General features: G+C 57.5%; 6 protein-coding genes across 6 annotated transcripts; 2 read left to right on the top strand and 4 right to left on the bottom strand.

Moving 5' to 3' along the window:
* Positions 1-1,458: 1,458 nt before the first annotated feature.
* On the top strand, positions 1,459-2,265 carry B0T15DRAFT_393308 (glycoside hydrolase family 75 protein; the record flags this gene model as incomplete). The annotated part of the gene is made up of 1 exon (XM_062864680.1): positions 1,459-2,265. One exon carries the CDS (start codon positions 1,459-1,461, stop codon positions 2,263-2,265), a length of 807 nt encoding a protein of 268 aa, XP_062723132.1.
* Positions 2,266-3,007: 742 nt separating this feature from the next.
* On the top strand, positions 3,008-5,381 carry B0T15DRAFT_174492 (amino acid permease-domain-containing protein). The gene is made up of 3 exons (XM_062862237.1): positions 3,008-4,631; positions 4,712-4,823; positions 4,893-5,381. The coding sequence occupies exons 1-3, from the start codon at positions 3,155-3,157 to the stop codon at positions 5,071-5,073; spliced, it is 1,770 nt and encodes a 589-aa protein (XP_062723131.1). The 5' UTR covers positions 3,008-3,154; the 3' UTR covers positions 5,074-5,381.
* B0T15DRAFT_432828 (uncharacterized protein) lies at positions 5,293-6,388 on the bottom strand (the record flags this gene model as incomplete). Its single annotated transcript, XM_062865759.1, has 2 exons — positions 5,947-6,388; positions 5,293-5,840 (listed from the first exon to the last, which is right to left on the bottom strand). Exons 1-2 carry the CDS (start codon positions 6,173-6,175, stop codon positions 5,293-5,295), a joined length of 777 nt encoding a protein of 258 aa, XP_062723130.1. The 5' UTR covers positions 6,176-6,388.
* A 226-nt stretch (positions 6,389-6,614) lies between these two features.
* B0T15DRAFT_529981 (histidine acid phosphatase) lies at positions 6,615-9,308 on the bottom strand. Its single transcript, XM_062869143.1, has 2 exons — positions 8,558-9,308; positions 6,615-8,496 (listed from the first exon to the last, which is right to left on the bottom strand). Exons 1-2 carry the CDS (start codon positions 8,843-8,845, stop codon positions 7,096-7,098), a joined length of 1,689 nt encoding a protein of 562 aa, XP_062723129.1. The 5' UTR covers positions 8,846-9,308; the 3' UTR covers positions 6,615-7,095.
* Positions 9,309-9,808: 500 nt separating this feature from the next.
* B0T15DRAFT_393114 (uncharacterized protein) lies at positions 9,809-11,479 on the bottom strand (the record flags this gene model as incomplete). Its single annotated transcript, XM_062864674.1, has 2 exons — positions 9,809-10,120; positions 10,310-11,479. The coding sequence occupies 2 exons, from the start codon at positions 11,477-11,479 to the stop codon at positions 9,809-9,811; spliced, it is 1,482 nt and encodes a 493-aa protein (XP_062723128.1).
* A 788-nt stretch (positions 11,480-12,267) lies between these two features.
* Positions 12,268-13,737, bottom strand: B0T15DRAFT_529979 (HD domain-containing protein). The gene is made up of 3 exons (XM_062869142.1): positions 13,371-13,737; positions 13,117-13,300; positions 12,268-13,060 (listed from the first exon to the last, which is right to left on the bottom strand). Exons 1-3 carry the CDS (start codon positions 13,408-13,410, stop codon positions 12,484-12,486), a joined length of 801 nt encoding a protein of 266 aa, XP_062723127.1. The 5' UTR covers positions 13,411-13,737; the 3' UTR covers positions 12,268-12,483.
* Positions 13,738-13,890: the final 153 nt, after the last annotated feature.

Here is a 13,890-nt window from a genome sequence, read left to right as displayed (position 1 = left end):
TGCGCTCTGCCTCTCGGCAGAGCTCCTGGAACATGGCAGCAGATCTCGCTGGCAAGGCGGTCGAACTGCAAGAAGGTAGGGGTGGTCCGGACGAGCTGCTTGTCCTCGGTAAGCTCATTTCAGTTCTATCGGTTGATAGCGCCACTCGTTGAGGTAGGCGCCGTTGAGGAAACGGCGCTGATATGTGGGATCTGTGGGCCTGGGGAACCCGGAGAGCTTGTCCTTGTTGATGCGTATATATTGCGTCGATGGTCGACCCCCGGCGGCGACCCGGCCCGGCCAGCTTCAGCCCTCTGCGGTCGAGTGCCTCCCGTTCGCGGCATTCCCCGTGGCCAAGAACCTCCCGCAGCTGATTTGGAAGACAAACTTGGGCTCAGAATGCCGGCTCTAGCCGCTCGTGGAGCCTCCGCCTGCCCGGCCTCCATGGCTCCCACAACATGAACGGCCTTATATGCCAGCAGTATCTCTTGATTCCCGGGCGGAAGGACTCCGTGAAGAGAAGGGGGAGTCGGCCTGAGTGTGCACAAGGAAGGGTGGTGAGCTCGGATCTCAAAGTGGATTCATGCTGCTCGCCATATTGCTCAGGGAGAGATATGATGATTCCACAGCATGGTGTTGGAACCCAAGAACATGTGCTGGTATTGGGGCCGGTGAAGTAAGCTGCCACTGTTAGCAGGAAAGGATGTAAGGATGGCCGGGCATGTGGCGCGGGTGACAGGGGGAGGCAGTTACCGGTACCTTGGAGGGTTCGGTGTGGCGATGTGACGGCGCAATGCATAGATGGAAGTCAGCACGTACCGGGAATATTTTTCACTTCCTTCAGTTCGAGGCAGACGAGGGTGGCAACGGTCACGTCCGGTTTCCGGACACACTGCAGAAGTAAATGTATTGTATTTATATGAATTGCTGTATCGGTTTTGTTTGGCATTAAAATATACGCGCTCTGATGATTGGAAGCTAAAATAGTGAGACGTCTGGATCAGATATGACCTATCTTCCTCATGTAAGGCACCAGCAACACCTCGGTAAGTTGTACATGGGTAAAATTTCAGGGGACGCATGCGCGTCGTATAGCACCTGTATTCGTTACCTTTTTCCACCTAAGGTACGTCATCGCTGGAATACTACTGGGCAGGAGGACAGTGACTGCGGCGGACAAGATGAGACGATAGTGGCGACATGCCAAAGTTGTACGCGTTGCTACCCCAATGAAGGTTTAGTCCGTCCCCAACATCGGACGGGAACCACGGGACGTACAATGGCCACAGAGGTAACGTAAACAAAACAGTGGCGAGCAGGGCTGATCTGGCGTCTGAGGATTAAGGTATAAAAGAACCCATCACCTTGCACCTCGGGCCGTCCCAAACTTCTTCCTGACCTTCTCTTCACCCTTCTGCAGAGTTCGCAAAGACACAAACTACCTTTTTTCACCTGTGTCTTGCCACACCCCGAGCCAAAATGTACGGCTCGTCGCACCTTTTTGCGCTCTCCTCGGCCCTCCTCCCCTCGGCACTCCTCCCCGCCCTGCTCGACACTGCCGGCGTGTCGGCCCGCGAAGTCCCGGCCAACATTCAGTGCCTGTACGACGCGCTCAGGGCCAACGGGACGTGCCGCCACCAGCTCGCCACGGGGTTCTTCGCCAAAGACGACGGGCCCAGCACCTTTTTCTACTGCGGCGACCACTTGGCCGACTTCGGGTATGTCTACCTGAAGGGCCCCGACAGTGCGCTCGCCGACATGGACGTCGATTGCGACGGGGTGCAGCACGGGCCGGGCGACGACGGGCGGTGTGCCAGCAGCAACGATACCCAGGCCGAAACCTCCTTCCAGGGTATTGTTGCGGGTTACAACAAGGGCATAACGGACCTCAATCCGTTTGTCCACCCATACGTGGTCTTCGGGAACCGCGGGAGCAAGCCCGGCTGGCCGACGTTCGACCCGCGCGAGTACGGCATCGAGCCGCACGCTGTCGTCCCCGTCGTGTGCAACAACCAGCTGCACTTCGCCGTGTGGGGCGACGAGAACGGGGACGACGGCGACAAGCCCATGATCGGCGAGGCCTCCATCAGCCTGGCCACCCTGTGCTTCGGCGACTCGGTCAACGGCAACAGCGGCCACGACGGCGCGGACGTGCTGTACATGCCGTTCGCCGGACCCGACGCCGTGCCGGGCCCCGACGGCGCCGACTGGGCCGCCACCACCCCGCAGGCGTTTGAGGCGTCGCTCGAGGCGATTGGCACGAGGCTTCTCCAGCGCATCCCCTGATGGTACCGGTGCATATGGAAAGTGGGCCATTAATTAAGTCCTGTATTATGTATATAGAATTCCCCTGGCTCGGCCCACCAACCTAGTTCCGACATCACCAATTTTATACATTCCATCAATTCTTGGTCCATCTACTCCGTATGGTCTTGCGCTTCTGAGTTACCTGAGGTCTGCTTCGCCTTTGCACATAGTATCATCTTCCACGTCGTGTTTGTGGTGATATCGGTAGGCGTCAATGTGTCTGATTGTTTGTGTGAGAGTAAGAAGGAAGGTTCGGAGGAGTGACAAGACTCGAGCGCGGGTGGTGGAAGCCACTTATTATTAACACCGAGCGCCCAGACAGGACATGAGAATCTTGACTGTTGTCCGCCCAGGCCGCGCGCCAACGACTCGGACACAGCGCTATTGGAAGTTGACTACTAAATCTCGTTGCCTACCTGATATAGTCAATGCCTACCATATCTCAAAGCGATTATTCATGAAGAAGAGTCTCCATCTTGTCAGCATCACAAGCACAATTTGAACTTCTGACCGGACAACATCGGTGTCATACCCTGTTACCCCCTCATTCTCGACGGTATCAAGTAGACCAGTAAAGTCAATACTTATTAGCGGTGTTACCATAGTAAACAGCATTGCTCTATGCCTGTATCTGTATCATTGCGTCGATATCACATGAAGACATCATACTATGCCCTCTACGGTGTAACGCAGTGGGGTTTATCAACGCACGAAATCCCAACTGCCTCTTGCGTCAACACGCGCGTGACGCAGCTTACCATTCTCGATAAGAGAATTTTCCGTCCAAAAACCCGGCAGACAGGGACGAAGTAAAATAAACTTCAGAGACATCACGGAACGTCATCGCTTCACCCTCCCGCCGCAAAGCATGGCCAGCAACAATGACGATCATAGCCCCGACCTCGAAGCGGCCGCCTCTTCTTCCCGCACCGCGTCAACCACCCGCCCCTTCCTGAAACCACCACCACCACCGCCCGACATCAGCACCACCAAAATCGGCAGCGGCATCAGCATCAACCCCGGCCCCCTGCACCATCACAATGCAGAGTTCGAAGATGACGATGAACAAGAAGAAGACACCAACCTCCCCACGACCATCGAAGAAACGCACCTCCGCCGCGCGCTCGCGCAGCGCCACCTCTCGATGATGGCCATCGCAGGCTCGATCGGGACGGGGCTCTTCCTGGGGCTCGGCGGCGCCGTGCAGCGCGGCGGGCCGCTAGGCGCGCTGCTGGGGTACGCCGCGGTCGGGCTGGTCGTGTGCGCGGTGCAGTGCGCGCTGGGCGAGGTGGCGGCGCTGCTGCCCGTGACGGGCTCCTTCGTGCGGCACGCCGAGTTCCTGGTCGATCCGGCCTGGGGCTTCGCGATCGGCTGGAACCTGGTGTACGGGAACCTGCTGAGCATCCCCAGCGAGGCGACCGCCGTCGTGGTGCTGGTGCGCTTCTGGTGGGAAGACGTCAGCGCCGCGTGGGTGATTGTGGTGTTTGTCGTGCTAACGGTGGGCGTGGGCATGGCGTTTGTGAGGGTGTTTGGCGAGGTCGAGTTCGTGTTTGCCGTGGTCAAGATCGCCTTGGTGGTGTTTCTGATTGTGCTCGGCTTGGTGACCAGCTTGGGCGGCATCCCCGGCACCGAGAGGATTGGGTTCCGCTATTGGCGCGACCCGGGGCCGTTCGTCGAGTACATTGCCACGGGCGACTGGGGCAAGTTTCTGGGGTTCTGGTCCGTCATGACCGGCGCCGTATTCTCGTTTGCCGGCGTCGAGTCGCTGGCCATGGCCGCGGCCGAGACGCAGAATCCGCGCGAGGCCATTCCGCGGGCTTGCAAGCGCGTGTTTGCGCGCATTGTCATCTTCTATATGCTGGCCGTCCTTGTCGTGGGGATGCTCGTCCGCAGCGACGATGAGAGGCTCGATGGGTCCGGCAGCAGCGTGGCACAGAGCCCGTTTGTTATTGCCGCTTCGCAGGCGGGGATCTCGGCCATCCCGTCTGTCGTCAACGCCATCGTCATCACCTCGGCTTGGTCGGCGTCGAACCAGGCCCTGCTCGCAGGCACCCGGGTGCTGTACGGGCTGGCCCTCAAGAAGCAGGCACCCGCTATCTTCCTCAGGACGACGCCCTGGGGCACGCCGTACGTGTGCGTGCTGCTGTTCACGGCGTTCATGTTTCTCAGCTTCATGAGCCTGTCGGAGGATGCCATCACCGTCTTCTGGTGGCTGATTTCCCTGACGGCAGCCGGTGTGCTGGTCTCGTGGTCGTCTATCCTGCTGAACCACATCCGCCTGCTGCAGGCAATGAAAAGACAGGGCGTCGAGACCAGCAGATTGCCGTGGCACAACTGGTGGACAAGTGCGTATCTTTCTCATACAGTCCCCTCTGACTCTCATTCTAACTGCTCGCTAACCACCTTGTATAACGTATCCGTATAGAGTACTCCTCTCCCGCCGCGCTGTGTATGTGCATCATAATCCTTCTCACGAGTGGCTTTAGCGTCTTCACCAAGGGCAACTGGGACCCAAGCACGTTTGTGTCGGCATACTTGTGAGTCCACACTGGCTTTCCCGGAAACACACAGCTTGCGGCTTGCGGAATGTTGACTTTGAGTGTCAGGGACATTCCTCTCGTGCTCGCGGCCTACCTTTTCTGGAAGATCTTCCGGAAGACCAAGATTGTGTCTCTCCGCGAGATTCCACTAGAGGACGCCTTCTCGCGGGCAGACGAGTACGATCCGGACGAGCTGCCGGACAAGAGGAGGCGTTGGATACGAACTATAAGTTGGATATGGGACTGATAGCGGATCTCATTACCTAGGCTGCTTTAGATTCCAAGATGAGTTATGATTCGACCCCGATGATAAACACTTGGATTCGGGTTTGGACTCAACCCACAATCAAACAAATCAATATGATACACCAGTACCAAACTAATCCCAACCATGCCTCCTATGTCCAGATCATATTCACACCCCTCACCCAAACCAAGTACTACCCTACCCAGTCACCAATCATTTTCATTCATACTCAGCCATCAACAAATTCCCCTCAACGGCATTCACAAATTCCTCCCCAGACGACCCACCCAGATGCGTCGAGTGCGCCCACGGCTTGACCCTCACCTCCTCGCGAATCGTCCCCGCAAAGCACGCCGCCCACCCTTCCCTCGGAAACGCACCATTCACATCCGCCCGCGTGGCCCCATGCACCAGGTACGGCCGCGCACCCACGTTGTCATACACCGTCGCCAGCTGCAGCAGCTGGCCCAGCAGGGTGACGGTCCCTTCCTTGCCCAGGTCCTGGTGCCGGATGATGGCCTCGCAGACGGCCTCGGCCTGCGGTTGCGGGGCGGCAGGGCCTTGGCCTCCTCCTGCTCCGTAGTGGCCGGGGGTGGACCGGAGCAGGTCGAGGGCGATGATGGCGCCGGAGAACTCGAAGGAGAGGAGCGTCGCGTGCAGGTTTGTCGGGGTGCTGCCGATATCGTGGAGCAGGCAGGCGAGGGCGAGAGTGGAGCGGGAGAGGGTGCGGGCGTGGGAGGGGAATTGCTGCGTTAGGATTGCCGTTGCTAGTTGGAAGTTGTAAGAAGTTGTCCCCCGCTTGAGTTACTACTATGAGATGTAGTGATTCGAAATTTAGGGCGAGAGGGGGTTAAGGAGGTGCATAGTGCATACCGAAGTAGAAGACTCGCATGGAGTGGTTGTAGGTCTGAGGCGGCAGCTGCTCTTTGGCGTACTGTTGGACTTTGGCGACGATGGGGTCGTCGGAGGGGAAATGGATGTCCTCGACGGAGAGGGCGGTCGGCTTGTGGAGGTAGGGTTTGCCTTTGAAGATGGCTTCGGCGTCGACGGGGACGGCAGTCCAGCCGTGCTCGGCTATGGCGTCGCCAGTGGTAGAGGACATATTGGCGATGGTGACTGATGGGAATGCTTGAAGGTGAGTCGACTCTTGGAATCTTATTCTCGGTTGACAGTTGATGGACTGCACATCAAGATGATGGTTTTTCAAAACCCTGAGATCGTCAAGTTTGTTTCTGAGAAATCACTATCTATACGTTACCTTGGCCTGATGCAGTGCCAGTTGAAATGTTTGTATTTCTAAGCAAACTGGTGGTACTATTCAATGCGTTATGAGAATGACATCGTAGATCTCCATCTCGAGTCAGGCCGTGCAGCGTGGGCTTACTAACACCACGACATGAAGGCCCGACCGCTCGAATGACAGTCATCGGGGTGACGCGTCTGGAAACAAATCTACGTCCGAAACCGCATTTCTGGAGAATCTTCTCATCCAGGTATTAGCCATGATCGAGAATAGCATTTTGCTCTTCCCTTAGGTTCCTCAGCTAATCACCTGGGATAGCTAGGGAGTGGGTCAGGTCTATAGTATATCTCCGATGGCTCTCACCTATCTAGCACTGGTAGACTGAGAAGCTTTACGTCATCCAGTCATAAGGGGGTATTCGGCCCGGCTCGCTTTCGATTCACTTTACAAGTCGGACCACTCAATTACATTACTACTAGTAGTACTTTAAGTTGTTCAAGACGACTTACTTGGAAGTCTTGCTGCCGTCGCATCGCATGCTTCCACCTACTTATCCAACTAAGCCAGCCGGGCATACCCTCCATCGTGAGACCCCAATATTCTAAACCACGGCTAGCTCCTAGGTATCAGTTCGTCAACCTCTTTATAGTCTAGGGTCGCATCATCGCACTGCCTAGGTACCTACCTATATCGCGCCCTTCTTCGCGTTGGAGCACATCACCCCGTCAACAACACCACTCCTCCCTCAGGTTTCCATTTTATCTTCCCACGAACCCCCTTTACGGCTTCAGATCCTGCAACCACGGCTGGCTCAAATCAGTAAAGAAACTCGCCCCGCGCACGGCAGTCGGCGCCCCTTCCAGGGTGACGTTGCAGTTCCTGACCCAATCACCCTGCGCCGCGTACTTCTTTGCAATGTATGCGGCGTAGTCGCTTACCGGGCACGACGAGCCCGGGCCGTTCTTGCAGGAGGGCACCGGGTACACGGCGTCGTTGAGGCGGATGCGTATGAATGTATCGTTTTTTCTTCGGGTGTTGTTGCTCGTGCGCGGTAGGAGGGTAGCGGCTGTGGGAGTTGGAGTTGGGCACACAGTCGTCGTTACTGTTCGCACCACTGTCGTTGTTAGGTGCGTGGCGGTGCCCGTTAAGGAGGACATGATTGTGGCAGTAGTGGTAGTAGTAGTGTTGCTGCCTCGGGTCACGGTTGACAGGATCGTACTGCTGCTGCTGCTGCTGCTACTACGGCTGCTATGGTCATCCGAGCCGTCCTCGACGACACAGTTAAGCCGCTCGAACGCGATGGTGCCGCGCATGGTGCTGAAGCGGCTGACCATGTACAGCCGGCCGTCATCCCGCACGCTGGGGTCGAGAGGGGCCTGGTCGTCAAACACGCCAATCACGTCGGCGATCTCGTTGATCTGGCCGTCGTTCATGAAGGCCATGAGGAGTTTCGGGAGGGCGAACGTGGTGCCGTTGGCGAGGGTGCCCGTCACGTTGGGGCCTTGGGCCAGCAGCCCGACGAGCGAGTTGACGAAGGGCGTCATCATCTTGGTGGGCAGATCCGTGCCCGGGCCGAGACCGTAGTAGTACCGCAAGTCATTGTAGTACTGGTACGACTTGAGCTCGTCGTCGGTGAACACGTCACACCACGGCGACAGGCGGCCCGTGATCTGCGATTCAAAGCCGCACAGGTACGGGATCTGCGTGATGTCGCCGTCCGTCAGGGTGAGGTTGCCCGTGATCATGGCCTGCAGCCGCTTCCTGATGGGCGGAACAAAGACCGCGGCCCAGACGGCCTGCTGCGTTGCGCCCGAGGTGTCGACAAAATTGGGACACATATCGGACGGCGCCAGCGAGTCACCGACGGCACCCACGAACCCCTTCGCAGTCACCGACACAACGTTCCCGTAGGTGGGCGCGAAGGGACCCAGGTAGCCCCGGACAAACATCTGCGCCGTTTGCAGGACCCGCGTGTAGTTGTTCGCCCAGACCGGGAAGTACTGGCCGTCGTTGTACAGGTCGGGATACCGCGTCCTCAAGGTGTAGCCCAGGTCGTATGACTCCTTATACCCGGTGGGACTCTCCATGGCGATCTGCATGGGCGGGTTGGTAACGACGGTCCTCCGCTTCGGTAGGAATGAGAGGCTGCCAGACGCCGTGTATCCGTTTTCTGGCGCGAACTGGCCCCCAAAGTCAGTCTGATTAGGTATCAAATCAACCATTAAAGAGAGGAAAGCGAACCCTCTGCTGCATGGACACCCAGCCGTTGTAGGCGCCTTGATCCGGGTACCTCGAGCCGTGGCGCACCGCGTAGGCGGCTTGCTCGACGTAGCAGTCCTCGGGCACCTCGGGGTCGATGCCGTTCACATTGGGGCCTGCAAACCACGGGCTGTTCGCACCGAGCCACTGGAGGGGGTTGGACGCCGTCTCGCTGTCGGTGTCGATCAGAATATCCTGTGGGGGAGCAAGGTGACGATACTCAGCCAGGGCTGCGGCCACAATGGCCAGCGACACCACGACAGGCTTCATGGTGTAGGCTTAATGAATGGACGCCTGAAGGAGGTTTCCCAGGCAAGGTGCTCGACCAAGCAACCTAGGTGACGACTAGTAGGTCTGATCGAGAAGCAGGATGGCTTTTGACTACGGGCTGAGAATAGGCCATCGTCAGGTCCTACATATTTACCTATATACGCCAGCTGCCCACATGCCATCGTTATCATCGAACTCGGGTGCAGTCGTCACCTAAGCGACGCTGCAAGACCGTGTCAGTCGGGGTGGCACCGGGAGTCGCGTATGCTTGGGGTCTTTGAGCATGAACATCTGCCACGTGCTACCAAACTTTCCCATGGTTCGTGCTGGACCGGCGCCCCATTTTCGTTATCGAGAATCGCTTGGGATGCCCGTGGGCGATCCGGAGATTGAATGCCTGATCGGGAATAACTTGCCGTTTCCCATCCACGTGGCCGCGCAGGGCACCGAGCGCAGGGCTGGGTGGCAGGCCTGTGTTGCATTCGGTTGGATCTGTAGCGTAAAAGGCACTGCACATGCCGAAGATGCACGTTGAAGCTGCGGGGGAACGGTGCATCTTTGCGTCTTTGCCTCTATGTCCGCGTTGGATATCAGGTAGGTACCGTACCGTATGTTGTCGCCCGCCTGCACCGGCCTTGGAACATCTGATGAGGCCCTTGCTCTTAAAACAATTTCCTGTTCTGTAATGCTAGGACATGGATGAAGAAGAGTCATGACAAGGAAAGAACATGAATACACATCCTGCCAGGACCGGCGTTCTTAGGCGGAGATCTCTGCCCGAATAGCGACTGTAGAATATGCCTTCATCCGGACTCCATCCAAAATGTCAATAAACATCCGATATATCCGACAAGGACCAAGTACAGTCCACAAAGGAGAACGCCGTACCACACCCCGGACAGTAACGCTTCAAACGGAGAACTTAATACAGCCCCGTCATCAAGTCACGGCCACGTTGATCGATCAATCATCATCCTCCCACCCCACGCCAGTGTCCATTTCATCCAACATCTCCACCTCGACCTTGGTCCCTAGCGCCTCCCTCCCCTGGCGGATCATGCTCAGCAGCCGCGCATTGAGCGCATCGACCTTGGAGTCGACATCCCGTTCCGCAGCCAGCTTCCGCTGAGCGAGCTGCCGCGCCTCGGCGTCCAGCCGCGGACTGGCGGCTTGGATGTCGTCGGAACTCAGCAACATGCTACGCCGTCGGCTTGCTGCTGTTGTTGCCGCCGCGGACGCGGCGCTCTGATTGCGCCGGTGCTGAGTTGTGCCCAGCTTGGAGGGCGACGTCGGCCGGAGGCTGGTGTTCCCCAGACTCTGCCGGCTGGCGTGGGTGGGCGACCTGGCGGGGCGGGAGGTGAAGGTTCTGGCTGATATTGAGGCGGTAGTGGGCCTGCTAGACGGGCCCGGAATGGCGAAGGGGTTGGGGTTAGGGCTAGTCTGGGTGGGCGTTTGCACGGGGACGGGGATGCGGCTGGGTGTTGTGTGGGATACGGGGGATGAGCGTGGAGAGGCGAAGCTGGCTGGCTCGCGCGGGGTGAGGTTAGGGGAGCCGGCATGGGAGATATGTAACGGAGGACGGGTTGGCGCTCGCGCGAGCGATGGTGCGGCGCCTGTGAACCTTTGAGATGGCGCACTGATGCGGCGATGGCTGCTGGCAGCTGTCTGGGAGAAATATCCTGGTCTGGGTCTTGCTAAGCCGCTCGGCCTTGCAGCAGCTGCCTTGACCTCGGCAGCGAAGCGTTTCGGCTTCTGATCGCTCGGTTCCTCCACCACCACCCAGTTCCTGAGCTCGTCGTTATTTGCGCTGACCTGGCGGCGCTTGGCGGCGGGCCGAGGAGTGGACTCGGGCGTGGTGGTATCCTGATACTGGGAAGAGGATGGCGTCTCTGGTTGCGGCGCGAGTGGGGAGATGCAGGCTGCTGTGTCCTGATTCATCGGAGTGTCGTCGGCAGGCTGTATCGGCGCATCCGTTTGCGAACTCCATGGCTGACCCGTCGTTTCGGTCACTGTCGATCCGTTTACATCGTATCCCTGACCGCCCCCCGCCTGGAAACCCCTGAATGCTCCCTTTTTGCAGAATTCCCAGACTTTGCCCACTATATCTCCTATTGTTTGTAGGCTGAGTAAGGGTAAGGTCCATCCCGCTGGACCCGGCGTGCTCGCTGTCGTCCTGTCAGGTATGAGGGCAGATGGGGCGTCGCCGTTCGGAACTGTTTTCGGACCTAACGCTCTTCTGTAATCGATGTCAGAGTAAACACTGTCTTCTAACACGCCGTTCTCCGCGCCAATCGGCGCGCTTGCCGGTGTGGTGCTGATCTGTCCCGCCAGCGTATATCGGAGGTGACCTGTCTCTCCATTTCGGCCGTCGTGTGCGCCATCAATGTTCATCTGCCAGTCCAGCGGCGTCGACTCCCTCGTGCTCGCCCGTTTCCGCTTTGCCGCTCCCGTCGGTTGTGCGGCCGACATCGAGATATCCGAAAAGAGGCTGCCCGTCGACTTGGCCAGATTGTAGCTCGACGATGAGGGCGACTCCGGTGGACGAAAGATATTGGCGTGCAGCGGCTGTCCGGCCGCCGCCGATGCCTCGAAGTTGAACCCCCCGGGAATTTGGAATTGCGGCGCGAAAGACATGTTGGGCTGCCTGTAGGACTTGGGGATATAATCGCAAGCCTAATTCAGTTCGGCGGCCGATGTGTCCAGCGGAGAGAAGCTACGTCACGGTCGCTGTCTATGGTCGAAACCGGATCCCGTGGCGGTATTGAACAGTACGTAAGTGGAGTCCGTTGCCTTGTCGATATCTTAGAGTCCGTCAGGAGCAAGCACTTCCTTCATCCTGCGTCAAGTAGATACCCGTGAGGCTTTGGTGCCTCTTCTTGCGCTTCACTGGAACGCGCGTGATCGCGGAGCGGGGTGTTGGGGAGAGCTGTGAGGTGCAGCAACCTAACAGAGCTGCTCAGCAACCAACCAGAGCCGGGCCAGAAGGCGGCTGGGATCAGTGAGAGGCTCAGTAAGAAACGACGACCTGCCAATCCACCGCAATCGCCGTTTTGTGGTCGGATCGTGTCACAAGAAGCAAAGCTACTGCCTCTGGACTACGCAGAGGTAAGATCAGCACCCTAGCGTGAGCCACCGTCTGCGACGGAGAGCCGCGTTCTCTTGAGAGTTGTCGTCTAGCCGGGGGCTGGCGCTGCAAAATGGCGGGGTTGACGGCCGTGGGTTGCGGATTGTTTACTTCACATCCGCCGGTGCATCTCCCGTGTCCGATGTGTACCGGCGGTGGGCTGTCGAATGGGATGATGTGGTGGTTGCTGTAGCAGAGACCGTGAGATACCGCTAACTTATCTGGAGATTTATTTTCCGGTGCATTCAAGCTAGACCCGCACGCAGGCCGACAGGGGTGTTGATGCCACTCCACATTTCCCCAACGAACCTGCCTACGAGCTCTCAGCGATCGCATCAACACTAAAAGAACCCATTGGTTGTGGTCATCTGTATCCGGGCGTGTATCAGTTATTTCTCTAAACCGCCAGATGTTTAACCCGTACAAGCGCATAATTATCCGACAACTCTCTCTATAGACACCGTCTATCGCTTCAAGAGCCGAACAAAACAAAAGTAGCCTCGAACGCCGCGCACTATTCCTTGCTGTAGTAGGCATCCTGCATCGCTTTCTTTTCAGGATTCACCCCGCCGTCAACACCTGCATCACCCTTCACATGCGCTTGGCCCGCCCAAAAGTCTTCCCGCTCCGTCATGATATCCTCGACCCAAGGCTTCAATTCGTCCAGCACGACCTTGGTCTTGACGTACGCGAACTCGCCCAGATCCAGCTTCCCCTTGCCGCGCTTCTCGTACTCGACCATCTGCAGCAGAAGTTCGATCTTGTCGATATCGTGAACATAGAGGCTGTCCAGCGTCTGAGAGTCTTCGTATTCTTGCCATATGGCGCGGATCTCCGACCCAACCTTGCCGCCATCGACGTTGCCGAGCAGTCGCTGAGTGATGTAGTTCATCGTCGAGGCTTCACGCCGACTCTTCTCGGGTTTCGGGACGCCATCCACGGGTGTGATATCGCCGACGATCGACTCCGCCATGTCGTGAATGAGGCACATCTTCATGCACTTCGCCATGTCTAATTTGGCAGCGAGGGACGGCGGCGCAAGCATGCTCATCATCGACATTCGGTACATATGGTCTGAAATCGATTCTCCCCTGCAGAGCGGAAAGGTCAGCAGCACCTTTGGACAGGTAAAACCGAAATCCCCTACCTATCGATCCCAAACCGCCGCCAGCCCTCGCGCTTCGTTGTTTTCAGGCGCTCAAGGATATGGAAATACCCAACTGGTGAGCTCGCTCCCTCCGCAGGCTTCCCAGCCGGAATCGTCTCTAGAACCTTGTCGACCGTCCACTCTCCGGTAATCGTCGGGTTCGGGTTGGGCACATGCCCGACGTCTGGGCGAACCGTCAGCGCCAAGTGGGCTGCATGTAGGTGGGTAGCCTCTACCAGGGGCGCCCAACTTACCAGGCACAGAATCGCCGTTTGCTTGCCCGCTCGATGCCATTGTCGCTGCTGTTTCGGTTGTGACAGATTATGGGAGAATGTTGAGCAGAGTCAGGGCTATGGCGACGGCAGAGGATACCTTAAGGTTCCAATGTTTCGGTTCTAAGGACGGGAGCAAAGAAGTAAACTTGGGGGAGTCACAACAATGAACAAACAGGGACCGGAAAGCGGGATGGGCCTTTGCTTCTCCGTACCCCACAATAACAATCGGTCAGTGGAGACAAGGGTCTGGAACCAACGATCGCTTATCTGCCGGCAACCGCAGTGATGTCACACCGCAGTTGCACCTAACTTACACTACGTGTAAAAGTCTGTTTATGTACTTTGAGCTACTGCCTGTAAGAAGGGGCACCCGGAATAGAAGTACCAATATCTGAACTCGCCAAACACGAAACCGAACATAGGAAACTTAACAATACTTATCACTCATGTGAGAAGCTTGGTACACGGCTCATTTTGACCTTGGGACGAGATGCTGCTA

Source organism: Chaetomium strumarium (genome assembly GCF_033439665.1).
Source record: "Chaetomium strumarium strain CBS 333.67 chromosome Unknown B0T15scaffold_3, whole genome shotgun sequence".
Taxonomy (NCBI): Eukaryota; Fungi; Ascomycota; class Sordariomycetes; order Sordariales; family Chaetomiaceae; genus Chaetomium; species Chaetomium strumarium.
Note: the sequence above shows the minus strand (reverse complement) of the source record. Positions and strands in the feature narration are given on the sequence as shown.

Coding starts and splice junctions, on each gene's coding strand:
- B0T15DRAFT_529981 (XM_062869143.1), bottom strand. CDS start 8,845: ATGAAGCCTGTCGTGGTGTCGCTGGCCATTGTGGCCGCAGCCCTGGCT. Junction 8,497..8,557: donor GGGTGTCCATGCAGCAGAGG/GTTCGCTTTCCT, acceptor TTTGGGGGCCAG/TTCGCGCCAGAAAACGGATA.
- B0T15DRAFT_174492 (XM_062862237.1), top strand. CDS start 3,155: ATGGCCAGCAACAATGACGATCATAGCCCCGACCTCGAAGCGGCCGCC. Junction 4,632..4,711: donor GTGGCACAACTGGTGGACAA/GTGCGTATCTTT, acceptor GTATCCGTATAG/AGTACTCCTCTCCCGCCGCG. Junction 4,824..4,892: donor ACGTTTGTGTCGGCATACTT/GTGAGTCCACAC, acceptor TTTGAGTGTCAG/GGACATTCCTCTCGTGCTCG.
- B0T15DRAFT_529979 (XM_062869142.1), bottom strand. CDS start 13,410: ATGGCATCGAGCGGGCAAGCAAACGGCGATTCTGTGCCTG. Junction 13,301..13,370: donor AAACGGCGATTCTGTGCCTG/GTAAGTTGGGCG, acceptor CGGTTCGCCCAG/ACGTCGGGCATGTGCCCAAC. Junction 13,061..13,116: donor CGGCGGTTTGGGATCGATAG/GTAGGGGATTTC, acceptor TCCGCTCTGCAG/GGGAGAATCGATTTCAGACC.